This window comes from Chenopodium album, chromosome 13 (genome assembly GCF_948465745.1).
Source record: "Chenopodium album chromosome 13, dcCheAlbu1.1, whole genome shotgun sequence".
Classification (NCBI taxonomy): Eukaryota; Viridiplantae; Streptophyta; class Magnoliopsida; order Caryophyllales; family Amaranthaceae; genus Chenopodium; species Chenopodium album.
Window position 1 is genome coordinate 1,168,582 of NC_137846.1, and position 16,331 is coordinate 1,184,912.

Sequence of the window (16,331 nt, forward strand, 5' to 3'; positions counted from 1 at the left end):
TGGTGTAACATTGGTCATTTTCATAGCTTGTAACAAGGAATTTATAGGCTTTAAACAGGTTGTATTGAATTCATACCAATATCAATTGTATGTGGAAATGATTTATTATTCTAGTTGGATTAGGTTCTGTATAATTTGGATTTGACTCTTTGGTAGAAAGATCATGCATGACATTTTTATCCTTGATGTGAGCCTTCAAAGTATCCATCCTATTGGATGCTATTAAATCAAACCACTTGCTTACACCGATTAGTAGGTCCTAATTTATCAGATTCAAAGTGACCCGTTGACTAGCTCTTTGCATGCTCAAACTGTGTCCTCAATAGTTTCTTCTCTGAAAGATGACTCAAGTGAAGTTAGACAAAGGGCATTATCTGCTCTGAAGTTATTTTTTACAGAAAAACTTTTTAATGTATCATATTAATTCCTTGTTCTCATGTGACACTGGAACACATTACATGCCTCGTGGCCCAAAAATACATCAATGCATGACGATTTGCTAAATACCCCGAATGCCCCTGTTTATAATGTGCATTAAACGTAGTAGCTGTGGCATCAGACTTCAAAAGCGATTTCCTCTAATGCATTGGTTCATACTTGAAGATGCTCCTAGCAGTAACAATTGCTTTCGTGTAAAGAATTATAATGTTGGAGTTGATTGTCTTTTGTTTTCAGATAAGAGAGAATTGCCGTTGCTAAGTATGCTTTCGTCGTAACATACTTAGCATTCAAAAGATACAAGAGTGCAGATATATTTGAAGCTTTCGCTTGTAGCTTGAGAGCAAAGTGAAGTATCGCTAGTTTATATATACTAGCTTAGCACAGGGGGTGTGAAGTGTGATTGTAAGAGTAATTTGCTCTCTTGTTCGATTTTGGCTTATGTGGACAATTCTTCACTCTTTGTTTGGTTCAATTCTCAATCAAACAAGCTCACATCCAACAATTACGACTCACATCCTAATTGGCTATTGTTGACGATACCTCTTGGAGTTTTAGGCATCTTCCACACCGTAACCTATCATAATGACACCACTCTTGCACTTGCCTTGAATTTTCTCCAAATCTATTAGTACCAAAGTACCACTTGTTATATTTAACTACATATTAGAGAGACTCCCTCCTTCCCTAAATACCAAGTATAATTCTCATTTGGGTCCAACTTTAAACTATAAATTACCATTAATTAATTTATACTCTATAACTGATTATATGTTCATAATTTTCATATGAATTTAGTTGGATTCATCACATTGTACTCCTCTATCTCCAAATGTTTGTCACTTTTTATGAAAATTCATGGGAATTAAGGTGCAGAATGTGGAGTAATCAAAGTATATGAGAAAGTTGAATTTCCAACCAATAAAGTAATAAAAGTGCATGGAAAAGAAATTCTCGATTAAAAAAGTAATTAAAACACATGGAAAAAAGAACGAATTTGACAGTTTTAAGAGTGTAAAAAATTAAATTTGTCAAAAGTTGGTACAATTTTTATGATAAATGTTAGGGTAAAATAGAAAGAAGACTTAATAAGGACAAAAAAAATGAGAGTATAAAAGTCTTTTTATGTATCTTAATAATTATGAAAATATGAAATGTGACAAAGATTTAGGGGCATCCAAATAGCAAAAGTGACAAACATTTAGAGACGGAGGGAGTATATTTTATTAATATCAAGTTTTTATAATTTTTACGCGTATGAAAATAGAGATATAGACGTTTTAAGACACGTCTTGGAGACCGTGAAAAGCCAAACGAGAACTTCATTAAGGGATGGAAGCAATAGTATTTAAAAATTGAAGGTCTAGAATAATATTAAGGAATTGGAGGGTCGAGGGTCTTAATTTTTTTAGCCTTTAGGACTGTTTCCTTGCATAATATTATTACCAACAACATGGATTTTACTTTTAACTGCTTATACTTGTACACCATTTTGGATATCTACAAAATTTCACTTTCAATATCTTGGAATTGAAGAAATTAATATATAGGGAGCTAAAATTAGAATATGGACATTTATCAAACTTTAAAATAAAGTAAAAGTTGCAAAATGAATATATAGTTGAACCATAATCTCTCATTTAGCTTTTCCATTGAAAATGAACCTATCCATCCGCTTAAGATTTAACTTTTGTTTTTCTTTCTTTTTTTTATAAGGCTTGATTCCAAGTTTAAAACACAAGAAAAATAAAAATAAAGCAACTAAAAATGTAAGTCTAAATCCCTTCATATTTCCCCTCCTCCATGCAAAAACTTGTCAACTAACAATGCAACATTATATCTGAGTATTTGATCATCCCTCATTCCACATTGCAAAGACTCCATTATTCGGTCCTTGGACCGTCTCCGTCGACCACCCTGCATAACTTCCTCCACCACCACCATCAGAAGGCATGTCATAGTCCACCTTCACCAATGCAAGAGGCTCATGAGTATTGCCGGGTCCCACAGGGTTGCTCGTCGAGGAGGCGGACCCCATGCCATTGATCCCGGCACCGCCTCCAAGGTAGGCGCCACCACTATAGCTCCCACTTGAACTACCATTGTTGTTAGTATCAATGACACCAGAGTTTGAGCCCATGTTCATAAACCCATGTAGCAAACTAGGGTTAGTTTGGAGATAATTATTGTACATGCTACTAGGGTTTGAGTAACTTGATTGTTGGTACAATTGTAAGAATTGAGCTTCTTGAGAGTAATGTGAAAGGGAAATGTTGTTACTTTCTTGACCATGGTTGTTTTGTAGGGTTAGCAAGGGTTGTGGTTGGCTGTCTTGTTGATGGTATGGTAGTAAAGGGTAAGCATGAGTGGCTTGTTGGTGGGCCCCATACCGGCTCGAGGTTGAGCTACTAGCTCCATATGGGTAAGTACTATTGCTTAGGGCAAGCATTTCCTCCCTCTTTCTAGAAGATTCTATGGCTTGAGCTTCCTTAAGGCGCTTGGCGGCTCCTCCTCCTATGGGTAGGGTGTTGCTCTCTAGGATGGCCTTCACATCATACCGGCTCATGTCGAAGTTTGTCACAGCATTGAGGCCTCTAAACTTGATGGCCGCAATGTCATAAGCTTCCGCGGCCTCCTCTTCTGTGCCTGAACAGAGTTTATCAGTTAGCTTAGTTGGTAAAGTCTAACATATTCGTACATGACAATAAATATTTACGAAATTACGGAGTACTTACTAAAAGTTCCCAAATAGAGATCTTTGTTCCCCGCTACCCTTCCAATTCTTGCTTGCCATCTCCCATGTTGATGGTGCCTCGTTACACCACGATAAATTGATGCACCTCTAGAGAACCCACTACTCTTCCTATAGTACAATTATAAGATAATTTTATAAATAAGCAGATAATTAATGAGAAAAGGTTGAGTAAATTATTGCAAATAATCAACAATATCATACATACTTAACATGGAATTATAATCTAAATTCACATACCTTCTAATAGCTGCTACGAATTCCTGTCTAGTCATGTGTTTCATGTCCTCCACTTCTTTCTCATAGTTGCTTATCTACAGTCAATCATTGTCGTTGACCGAAACGAAATTAAAAAAAATGCATAAGCATTGCATAATAGTGAATAAGGATTATAAAATTATGTTACTATACTGTGCAACCATCTTACAACCCCTAAAATTTTGATAGTTTTGTAAGATTGTGATATATAGCCTAATTTAAGTGGCCGATCTCATCAAATTTGCTAATTTTCGCTAGTTTGTACTAGTTATACATGGACAAATATATAAGATCGCAAATAATAACGAGCGAGTAATTATTGAAAGAAACTCAACTGGAAAATTTGTGGTGGTAGACGTTCCCCAATACTTGATTGCAGCTAGATCATAAGACCTTGCGGCCTTCTCTTCCTTATCGTACCCTCCTGTTACATATCACACGTTGTTATACGTTATTGCACATCAGATTTTTGTTCTTTGAAGGGAAGAAAAGAGTAATATATAAGGCATTTAATTTATTTGATTTAAGAGTAACTTATTTCTACTCACCAAGATACACTGCAGGAAAGTGTACGTTCGTCAAATTTGATACGACCAATTAGAGTCCAACATGCATGGTTATCAACCAGGAAAACAAAAATAAGTTAGTAACATTCGATAATTAGTCTATAATATAGTTATAAATTGGGATTAGATCGATCTAAACTCTGGAAGTAAAATGGACTGCAGAAAATGAGTAAGAATTTTAATTTAATGCATAATCCTTAGCATTAGCATACATATATATTATCTTGATTAAAAGAGAAAATTGTAACGATGAAAATAATAATAGGAAATATAAAGAAAAATTACCTTGACGACCCTTCCTTGATTGTCCTTCCCTTCTACAACTATTATCCCAAAGATGAGCTTCATATCTTCCCGTCCACCTATGTCTGTGCTACCATTTTTCTAATTAGCTCTACGTACCATAAATAACACGAGTGTAACATAAACATAAAATGAAACGAATTCATATTGACATTTTTTTGTGAGCGCGCAATATTCCTCTTCAGTTACTAGACCATCCAATTACTCGATTAATATGAGGGACAAAAATTAATTTATAGAAAGAAAAAAATTTATCCTAAGAACATAATGGACCGTCTAGTAATTGGAGAATGTCCAATCCTACTTCGATTTATTAATACTTGTAATTTTGTAAATTTTTTTGATGATGAAAGGTACATAATCGCTAATGGTATATATATATATATATATATATATATATATATATATATATATATATATATATATATATATATATATATATATATATATATATATATATATATATATATATATATATTCAACGATAGGCTAAAAGAATATATAATTACCTAGTAACACCTCTATAAATAGAAGTTCTTTGTCCAAAAGTATCAAGTGTCCTCCTAGGAGTAGCCTCAGCCACAGGAGTAATCGCGGTGGTGACAGTGGCAGCAGTCGAGGCAGCCCCAGTGGCGGTGCTAACATTGTCACCACTCGTTTCGCAATTATTAGTGCTAGAAGGTTGCTGCTGTTGTTGTTGCTGTTGCTGCCCACTACTTCCCATAGATAACGTTAATGATTGCAAGCAGTTATTCGAGTTATCTTGGTATTGATCATATTCGCTAGTGTTACTAGCTGCTGCCACGGTGTTTTGCACCGCGAGTAACCCGTTATTGCCGGTGAATAGATAATCTGATTCACTGCCTTGGCCCATGTCACTAAACGCTGAAAGATCCGGCGAATCATGGTGACTCTCCGATTTTCCTACTCCTAGGAAATCCGCTATCTTAGGGACCTCGTTAGCGCCTTGTGAGCTGAGCAAGTTCCATTCTATGAACAAAAAAAAAATAACAAGAGTCATTTAAGTACCAGTCAAGTAAAATGATAAAGAAAATGCAAAAAATTGCTATGTTAATCTAAATAAATTGTCATTTTTAGCATTTTGTACAACAAATTATACACTTTTAGGATAGTAAATGAACTTAATGATGGTATTGGATTATATTTGAACCTTATATTTAGTTATGTACTACATGTATATATTAAAAATTCGACATTGAAAAAAATAAAACTAACAACACTTAATTATATAGGATCAAAAGAAATATTTATAGATATAGATATTAATAATTACGCACTCATTATATATATACTTATTCTGTAAAATAATATAAGGTTTACCTTGAGCTTGGCCGAAGGGGTTGTCAATGTCAGAGACAAGGCCTAAGGAGAATTGTTGATGAGGTTGTGAATTGCTGGATTGAAGATGTGAAGGATGAGTAGGAGAAAGAGGAAAAGATAGCCAATTGTTTGAATTCATTGAGCTCATAAAATAGTTATAATCTTCCACTATTACACTAATAATTAAGCTTAATCACTTCGTAATTCACCACTTTCTTGATGATAATAACTTGAGCTTAATAAGCATCACCAAATTAAACCTTCCTACATCACAAATCAACAAATAAAAATATAAGATGAAAGTAATTTAATATAACAAAAACTAGCATATTTATAATAGAGTATATGATGAAGTTTAAAGATTAATTACCAAAAAAAACAATTTTTAAAAAAAAAAGAAGAAAAAAGGATTAGGGTTTACAGTTTTACACCCTATATAGTACTACCTCTCTACTTAACTACTCACTTTCTCTCTCTAAATTTAAGGAGAGAGAAAGAGGGAGGAAAGAGAGGAAAAAGAGAAGAAAAGTGAAAGAAATGCATGGTACTAAATATGCTTGAGAAATTAAAGCTAAGTGTTTGATTAATTTCAAGAACAAAATTAAAAGTGGATATTATTTTTGGCAATACCAATATATTTGTAGCTTGAAATTGTTGTTGAAGTCCTAAAAAAAAAAAAGGACTTTTTTTGGTGGTCTAAGTAGTAGTTTTGGATACTCCACATTCCAAAGCTCTGATCTAACTATTAAGAAGAGGGAGAAGGGTTTTGATGATCTTAATATATACTAATGTATTTGATTATTTATATATAATTAATCCAACATTAAAAATAAACTAATTAATTAAATATGAAGATACATTCGTGTCTTGCTGCTGATAAATGGGTAGTTCCACCTCAGACTTATTTTGTGTTATGACAAACCTGCAAGTCCAACTGCAAAATTAAATTCCAATCCCTTTTATCTAAACTCGAGCATGTCACAAGGGACGACACCATTTCTCACTATCTTATTATTATGAAACGTTAAAATTATACTTAGAATTATATCAGTCACTTTGATCTCATAATAAATTTTACTCCATTTTTTTGAATTAATGTTGCTATTTATAGATCCATCTAAATCCCTATATTATTAAATAGCAAATATACGTGTTTTTCATGTCACATATACTTAGAAGTGCAAATTAAATGATGTACATGACATTTAACTTTAATTATTAAAACATCATTTCTCAAATCTTTTACCAAGTAAACTAGTTGATCATCCACATATAATTAAGTTGTTTATAAATTAAAGTGCTATTTATAGTTTAATAATACTCTTTCTTATAATTTTTTTTTTTATTATGAGTATATTTTAAGAAGCTATGAGAGAGTAACTAAAGACAAATTAAGTTACTATAATAAGAATAATACAGAAGTAATTAAAGCAAGAGGTGGGAATGAATTAAGAATAATACTAAATGTTCATGATAGTTTAATTAAATTTTCTAATTAAAGCTATAAATTTTGCAAAAAATGTCGAAGCAAGTTGATCAAGTGTTGGAACTCTCGACCTCGTAGAGTGCAATAAATGACACCCCAAACCCCAGCATTCCCCACTCTCAGCAAATCCTCTCACTCTCTCTCTTAATTCTTAGCCCTATCTCAACTATTGTCTACGCAAAGTAACCGACTTTCTCTCCCAAAATATCTGCCTATATTTTTATCCTTTAGTGACTAAGCTTCGTCAACACATACTCTTAATTGAATGGTTATTGTATCACAAAAAAGTTATGAGTAAAATTTAAAAGATACAAGTATAAATGATGACGGAGAGAGTAATTAAGAACGAATGAAGAGATATCTCTTTCTAATAATGTTTAATCAATTGTTGAGTATTTCTTATTTAGTAGAGGAAAAAGGTTTTGTACGTTTCATAAATTAATATAATTCTATTTATAGAGTATTAACCATATAACAATTTTCAATTATGCTCAAATTTAAGTCTACTTTCAATTATAGTCAAATTAAGTCCAAGTTTAAAAAAATTTATTGGTTATTATTGCATTTATGATAACTTACTATTGATATTTTAAATGAATATATGTGTAAGTATTAAAAATACGAAATACTCAGTATTTGTAATAATTACTATGGCATGATGACCGAAATAGAAAACCTAATACAATTATTTGAATTGATGGACAATACCATGATGCCTAGGTGGTAAAAATGAGAGTTTTTATTTAAGAACGAAATAAAAACGCAGTAACTAGTCTAATTAAGAGTAAATAGGGCATAAGGAGATCTCTTGAATAGGCACCCACACCAAAGGCCAAAATTGTAGATCCCCGAGTGCTTTGCATGGGTTGAAGATGTGTGCGTACGGACGTCAATTATTTTAAAACCAAATTAAAAATTAAATAAACTCCGACATATTAAATATTCAAAGAACTGCAAATAAAGGAGTAATTTTTACTCTTATTCAAAACAACACAACCATGAACTGTTCCCTTCTTAGGAAAAAGTAACAAATTAAAACTAAAAAAATGTTAAGATTTTTATTAAATTAAATTAGATTCAAAAAGAGAGAATTTAAGAAAGTTCAAAGGATTTCATTTTGATTTTCCCAAGTAGGAAATCTGTTGACTGCCTAATTGAAATCCGCGATCGTCAAAGGTGAAACCCTCATTAATTTATTCTACTTAATTTACAAGTACTTAATTAAATAATTTTTAAGTGAATTATTTATATTTAATTAATTATTATTATTAATAAGAATCCAATGCATGCATGTCTCCTACAAACTACAAGCTTCTCCATCAAATCCTACCACGCCTAATTAGAGACAATATAACATAACTATTTATCTTATGTCATTGTCTCACTACCCTAATGTAGATACTATCAATTTTATGTTTTGCATGGCTTTCATATTATAGAATAAATACGTGATATGATTGTTTAAAAAACTACCCTATATCATAAAATGTACTAAAATAGAGTAACTACATGTACATATAACAACAATTTAAATTACTATAAGTACATATAACAACAATTTAAATTACCTATAAGTAGGAAAAGTATTTCACTGTTAATATTATTATCTAGTTGCATGATTCGACTCATGGTTTTATATTTATTACGAGTGTATATTTTCACAAAAAACGTGATACATATCATAAAATGGATATAGATGTGATATAATTGGGACAGTGTATATTATATAGTGTATTAAACTATATTACGTATGTACTCATTTTCTTTTAAATGTTTCAACTTAAAAAGTTGGAAACTAATTACTTCCATTTTATATTTTTATTGTATAGGAGTAATAAATTTTTTAATGTGCATCTTTTTCATTCTCCTGATCAAACTGATAACATTTCCTCAAGTAGAATCCCTAGCTATTGGCGTTGAAGCTTTATATATACTGAACTAGCTAGATTTGTTCATATTTATTCTTAAATCACCCTTTTAATCAGAACATTACATAACATGATATGCATGCAATAATTAAATAATTAACCTCTAATCTATACACATACACTTGTATATATGAACACTGTCAATAATCTTTTTATAAATAAACTGCCGCAAAATTATAAAAGAACCCATAATTTAAGGGTCAAAATTATAAAAATGATTCTACAAAATGCGTGTCAGAATCCTGACATAATTCTAAGAATTGAATGCCTTAATTAACTATTATTCCTTGCCTAATTATATGATTTTGCTGTTATTCTACTCTTGTTTAGTAAAGTTGCATCATTAAATATTTAAATGTGATGCTTGTGCTATAATTAAATTACTCTTTGTCTTATCTTTTTACTAAGGGTATTTTATTATAGCATAAATTCAATTGGATGTCATCATAAATTAACCAAAAATTGAGAGTCATCTATCATTCACAATATGAACTACTAATTAAGGGTTCGTTTGGCATTGCTGTGATTTTCTATTTTTTGGTTTTTTGTTTTTTGAAAGTATATGATATATGTCTCATAATGAATCAAAAATTATATAAACTTATTAAAATCATGATAATTTTGAAAACTGACAACAGAAAAGTGAAAACACCTTTTTCTTGTTTCTTATTTTTGGTTTTTGGTTTTCAAAAAAGCAGAAAACTGAAAACCAAAAATAATGTCAAACAAGCCCTAAAATACCCAAAATGCACTGGGCGTTACATATTGGTGTATGTAACATAGGGTTTTCCATGTAGTTAGTTATAATTGAGCACAAATATTATAATTATACCGACCTACAATATCATCCCTTAAAGCAAAAGAATTACCGCATTTATAAATAAGACCATCATATCGTCATACTAACATGATATAAAATTGTACTTGTATATATAACGAGGTTAGCATCCCTTTCTTTCAACGATCAATTCTAATTCTAACGCATGCGTGATGTTATATTTAATTATAACAAAAAACGAACGCACGTAAATTACAAGAAGAAAACAATGACCTGGTGGCAGCTTCTCTGCTCTGAATTGCACAGTAATTATCACCAAGATCAATCTAGCAAGACCAAACTTAGAAATTTATTATTGTGGAGGCAACATTTTTTTTTTTTCTCTTCTTTCTCTCTTTATTAAAATTTTGAATAAAATCTTCTCATATTGTTAGATTTATTTATATATAAAAATTCAAAATTAGATACAAATAATAGTGATGAAATTCTGATTAAACTTATTCAAATTCTCCTTTATTTCTCACTCTATTTCTCTGGTTTTGGGAAATTGTGTGAAGAGATAAAATTGCAGTCTACTTAAATTAAATACACTTTACTTAGTCCTTTGACGATTTATTTCTTTTAATTGCAAAAAAAAAAAAAAAAAAAAAAAAAAAAAAATCAAGATTATTATTTATTTATTTATTTATTTATTTTGCAATAGTTGTGAAAAAGGGTGACACGTGTCAGTTAGTAAGCTGGAAACAGTTCTGGTGGTCAGCAACCAAATCAAGCCAATAAGGAGGTGTCTGCTTTCATTAATGTCAAAAAAATGCAAGAAACTAAACTTTGACTGCCACTTTAGGAGCCAATTGCTGTTGTAAGTTTCATGCAAATCGCCTCCAATGGCATCACTACTTTTAGTATGATCAAATCTAGTTAGTTAGTTAGTAAAGACAACCATATCTTTTATAATTGTGGTAAATTTATACCAAGTTCCTTATCTCTAAGGAAAAATTTGATTTACATTAGTTTGTTGAGATCACCACATTATTTGAGATTGTAATTACTGAAATGATAAAGTAATTCATGCCAGACATACTTGTTTCTCACTTACACTAGTGTAACGTACATAATATAAGGTGTCATATCATTTGATAGTCATAGGTGATGCTGCAAATTTCAAATATGACGACTGTATGTCTGTATTGATGATCATTAACACATATTATAGTAATATGGTGGTTTTGAACTAACCGATTTTGTATAACATAATACGAAATAAAGTAAGTTCTAACTACACTTCAAGCCAATAAAACATACATATTAACCAATAGTATTTAACTATTATTAGCGCTCAAAATCTCATCTTGACAAAATTTAAATTGAGATGTCATTGTTCGACTATTTCAGGTCGTTAGCAAATATGTCAAGCTAGATATGACTAACATAATCCTACTAACATGAAGCATCTTTTAAGTATTTATAATTTTTCTTTTAAGATTTTGAGATGTCATCATGATTGACGAAAGGTTTAATTCTCGATTTTATAAGTCACTTGGAATGAAAAACTACAATCTAAATTTCACAAAATGTAATTTGGGGTGCTCAAAAACAAACTTAAGCTTGGCACAAACTCTACAAACTTGAAATACTAATAAACGCAATACATCATACTACATCAATAATAATACTGCTAAATCTTTTTTGTTTTTTAATGTGAAATATTATGATATTCTAATTATAGTGTAATAAACACAATAATGTTTATATTAGCCTAAAAAAATATTGGAACTTGGTGCAATAGATTGGACAAAGTTTGAAAATGTGCTCAACAAATGAGGGAGGGCATCATGGGAATTAAGTAAACAAAAATTAATTGGTGGGAGGAAACGCCGGGGAATTGCTCGTGTCGCCTCGAAATATCATCCACCCATCAAACTAATTTAATTAATAAAAAGTTAAGAATTTTTTGAAACAATTTTTTTTTAATTAAAAAAATAGGCAAAAAGGTGTGCAAGTTTAAGAAGAAAGTTTGTCTGGTTTAGACTTGAAAGAAGTGGATCTTGTAATTGTACTGTTGTTTAACCTCTCACAACATCAACCGCTGTCATACCTATGCCTAATTACCTATGCCCCCTATTTTTAAGGTTAGGGTTAAGCTAAGCTAACTAGGTTTGTTTCCCCTAAGTTTATCTCAAGATGAGTTCTTAATTGCATATTTGTATGTGTGTTAGTCCACACACTATATCAGATGCACATTGTTTTGTGTATGTATCAATAATTGGTGGTGTGTGTCGTACATGTGCTTTACGTACCATGTATATTATGCATCTAGATTGTTAACACTTTACCATATGTACCAACATATATATCATACGTCTAGATTGTTAACGCTTTATGTACCAGCATTTGTATCGTATGTGTATAATGTTAGCCGAGTGCATCTGCCTTAAATATGTGGTAGAATTTGCAAAGAGCAACTTCACTTAATTGAAAATTTGAAAGTGTTCACGTTCTTTATAATTTGCTAACACTAATTTTTGGTGTATTTACACTTCACAATACTTTAATCACTTTCTTAGAAGAAAAAACAAGCACTTTCTCTTCTCTGTTCAAAGTGAATGTAATTTCTATCAAAAGTCAATATGGTACAACTTGAAAAAAAACGAAGGAATTGCCATTTTGCAGAGAACCTTGATAATACAAGCAACATAAAAATCAGGGACATGAGATATGCATAATAAGGGCACTCTTTTATCACTCCAAGTATGATAGGTTAACTCAGTAATTAAACTCAGTGCAATTCTGCAACAGTGTATCTAAGATAACGAGGCTCATCCTTTATTCATGCTACAAGGTACTGATTAAAACTTGATAATTTCGAAATCCAGTAATTAAATGTTACAATATTTCCCGTACATTAATCACTATGCAAAAGATACCACATTCTTGGTTCTCTCCTAAAATATAACATAACATAACATCTAGTTGTTGCTTAGTTTCAAGAGACATACATGTATAGCACACCATGTATTGCCTTGTAAGTACTCCGTATACGTTAGCCAGGTTTGTAGGAAGCCACCACCAAACGAACAGGTCGAACACATCAATAAAAAAAAAAAAAATCAGAATCAAATGAAATGTCGAATTCAAGCTGGAAAAGTTCGAAACAAAAAGGATTAGAAAAGATAAACGTAGCTGTATATGAAAATAAAAACTGAAGATAAGAGGTATAATCATATTTATTACAGTATACAAGATGTAAAGAACTCTCTACAAGATACGAGAAACAGGAAGGTTATAAATTCAGTGCACAACTAGAATGAATACGTAAGGACAATCAGGAGATTAATTCAACTGGGAGTAAGTGTTGCAATCATTATTTGATCAAACTGGGAGAAATTAAAGCAGTTCTCTATGACTAACCTATAGATTTCTGCAAAATTCCGGGTTAAAAAAGATCTGTATTCAGCAGCAATGGCCATGTGCATGAAGCATATATCAAATACTATTAGCATAAGGTGAAGCAACCATTTTGGCGTCTTGATTACTGGTCAAGAATTGTGGTTCTCTACTTTCAAGCATAATGTCGACTAGCACGTGAGCTGCTCGTGCTTAGTAGAGCAGCCACGTCATTGGTTGAAGTACAGATATCCACAGATTTCAAGACACAGCAACTTAGAGAAAACGATAGGTCATTTAATTAACACATATACAAGCAAATGACAGCAATGGTGGTAGTTTAGATTTGAATGTGGGCATCAGTCGTAATTACTAATCCACAATCAGGTTGATGATGCTTAAACAAATGTTTCCCTCATCGACAATCCCATGAAAATGGTAGGAGCTTCTCAATATCGATAGAACATATGGGAAAATGAGACTTTAGTAGTATTTATTACTAAACAAGTGGAATATCTGCAGGGCATGTGCATGGCATTGTCTTGTTCCAAGCAATGTACAAAATTATATATCACAGACCACACATTTAATTATAATCTTAATGCATATAAAATATCATAGATACACCTTGGTTAAGGAGAAAAGAACTTCCTCAAATTTGACTTCATGCATCTGTTGATGCATAGACATTTATGCTTATGTTTACTTGCATTTCAATATTTCCCAGCTGAGGGAGTTTTTTTTGTTATAGATGTTTTAAAAAACAGTCAACTCTCACAAGTCACAATCAATAATTGAGCATATACTTCTAAACATCTCATCAGATTTAACTATACATTACATCATAATTGAGTGATACTGGATATTCCACGCATACGCATACACAGAGACCAAAGCAACTAAAAAAACAATATCCAATTAAATTTATGATCATTCAGCAATAGTAAAAGTCCAAAAACTCGGCTCTACCACCTATGCAAAATCAGCAGAAAGTCTGTACATACGTGAAGTAAATACAGTTTGTGGCAATTCTCAGCAGATAACTTCAACTAGAGTCTGAAATATGGAATGTTAACTTACTCTTAATAGCATAGGCAAGCTTAAGTTAAAATATACTGACATAAAATTGGTTTATCTGATATCCTGCAAGGCACGGCATCCAACTTTTTAAGTAGATAATTTATTGATCATTTATTTTATTTAGGAACAGAAAGTTCGTTATATCATCACTAGTAGATAAAATTATCTGCTTTTTTATTACCCTTTACCACCAGCACCTCTAAACTTAAAATATCTAACCTATAGATCTGAACCCCATAGCACAATGTCCCAGCAAGGTATAGACGAAAAATTAGGAACACCTCAAGAACCAAGCATGGCAAGCAAGCAAGTAAACAATAGTACAAATAAAAGTATACCAACATCTGACTAATGAATCTTCAGTGGAGAAACCAAAAATAGTAGAAATTATTTCTGCTCTAAGATTCTAACAATGCAAACTGCAAAGCACCAAAAGTAACTTCAGGATTTTATTAGGTACAAGTCAGACAGCTTACCATAACAGTTCAGTAGATTATCAGCTTTATATTCCTTCATGTACACAGAAGTCCCTGACAGTGTGACACAATCATCCTGCTACATCCCTGCAGATAAGGGATGGAAAGCAAAAGGAAAACTTCTAGGGCAGACTAGATAAATTAGGCAGTGGTCACAGATAACAGTCAAAAAAAATATAAAACTGTACTGACAAATATGGAATGTACAAAAGATTGAAAAAAAAAAAAGTTGAACCTTATATTAACTTGGCCAGTTTTTTGCATTATTATCACAGTTCAGGTAGGTGAGGTGTTGCACAAAAGTGGAGCAAATAGAATTAAGAATCATCTTAGCCAACTCTAAAACTTGTATATATCTTCTCAAGCGAGGAAGCTCCATAACTTTACCTACGGTGGATTTCTTTAAGTGTCATCAAGTCAACTGCAATAATGGAGTTAGTAATGCTTTTAACTCTCCTTCCCCTGCAAGCCTAATATCAAATAATAAAATAAAAATAAGAAGAGAAAGACGGATAAGCAATTTGTAAACTTGGGAGATCCAACGTTGGAGTTCATGATGTTTCTTAATATACAATGCATGAAAAAGTAGGGGCTCATTGAGTGCATTGCCCTAAACATTCTACATTGACCACTCAACAGGAAGAAACTTCAGGGAAAGAAGGATTTTCCTGTCATTGAATGTCAAGAGTCTCAAGACATGCAACAGCAAAATATCTCTTTCCACTGCAACATGCTTATTGAATCTCTACAATGATAACATCGTGCAAAAGAGGAAGGGCTTATTATATTTGACTAGGCATCTTCAATTTTGTCCACCAGCAACATACAATAATACAATGCAGAAATGGATTCATGTATTAATGAACTGACTGACGGATTAATATATGTAGCATGTTGTTGCAATAACCATAAATTGACAATAATCAGTTTCACCGAACATGTAGTTGACAGATTAATATATGTAGCATGTTGTCGCAACATCCATAAATACCACTTAAATGGAAAAATCGATTGTATTTCGTCCTTTGTTCCCCATAGCAACTGGGGATCAAAAAGCACCATTTGACAATAATCAGCTTCACCAAACACTGTTAATAAGGTCTCCATGATTGTACTAGCACATCCTCCTAAAAATGCATACGTAGTTCATTACTTAGTCAAGTAGAGCTCAGGGACAGGGAAACTATAAACTTCAGATGGACTAATTAACTTAGTGAAGATACATATTTGTTACTTTTACAACACGGTTTACTTACAACTGAAAATAGCTATGTACAATCAGTGAATTAAAATTTAGGTTCACTTAAATAACTATATTTATGTGTGGCCAATAATAGAATATATATTGCACAGTATACCACTGATTGTAGCCTGTAGAAACAGCATGAATTTCAGACAACACTTCTAAGACCTTAAGTGCGGCATAAAATTGGCCAATAATAGAATATATATAGCACAGTATACCACTGATTGTAGCCTGTAGAAACAGCATGAATTTCAGACGACACTTCTAAGTCCTGAAGTGCGGCATAAAATTATGA

General features: G+C 31.9%; 1 protein-coding gene across 1 annotated transcript; it reads right to left on the bottom strand.

The window, feature by feature from the left end:
* Positions 1-2,290: 2,290 nt before the first annotated feature.
* LOC145577041 (AP2-like ethylene-responsive transcription factor PLT2) lies at positions 2,291-5,797 on the bottom strand. The gene is made up of 8 exons (XM_081634729.1): positions 5,659-5,797; positions 4,827-5,307; positions 4,300-4,382; positions 3,997-4,005; positions 3,784-3,872; positions 3,431-3,504; positions 3,174-3,301; positions 2,291-3,084 (listed from the first exon to the last, which is right to left on the bottom strand). The coding sequence occupies exons 1-8, from the start codon at positions 5,795-5,797 to the stop codon at positions 2,291-2,293; spliced, it is 1,797 nt and encodes a 598-aa protein (XP_081490855.1).
* Between the last annotated feature and the right edge of the window lie 10,534 nt (positions 5,798-16,331).

Excerpts from the sequence above, each read along its gene's own strand:
- LOC145577041 (XM_081634729.1), bottom strand. The coding sequence starts at position 5,797 with ATGAATTCAAACAATTGGCTATCTTTTCCTCTTTCTCCTACTCATCCT. Across the intron at positions 4,383-4,826 it reads ATTTATAGAGGTGTTACTAG|ACATAGGTGGACGGGAAGAT; the intron begins GTAATTATATAT and ends ATGGTAGCACAG. Across the intron at positions 3,505-3,783 it reads CTACCACCACAAATTTTCCA|ATAAGCAACTATGAGAAAGA; the intron begins GTTGAGTTTCTT and ends GATTGACTGTAG.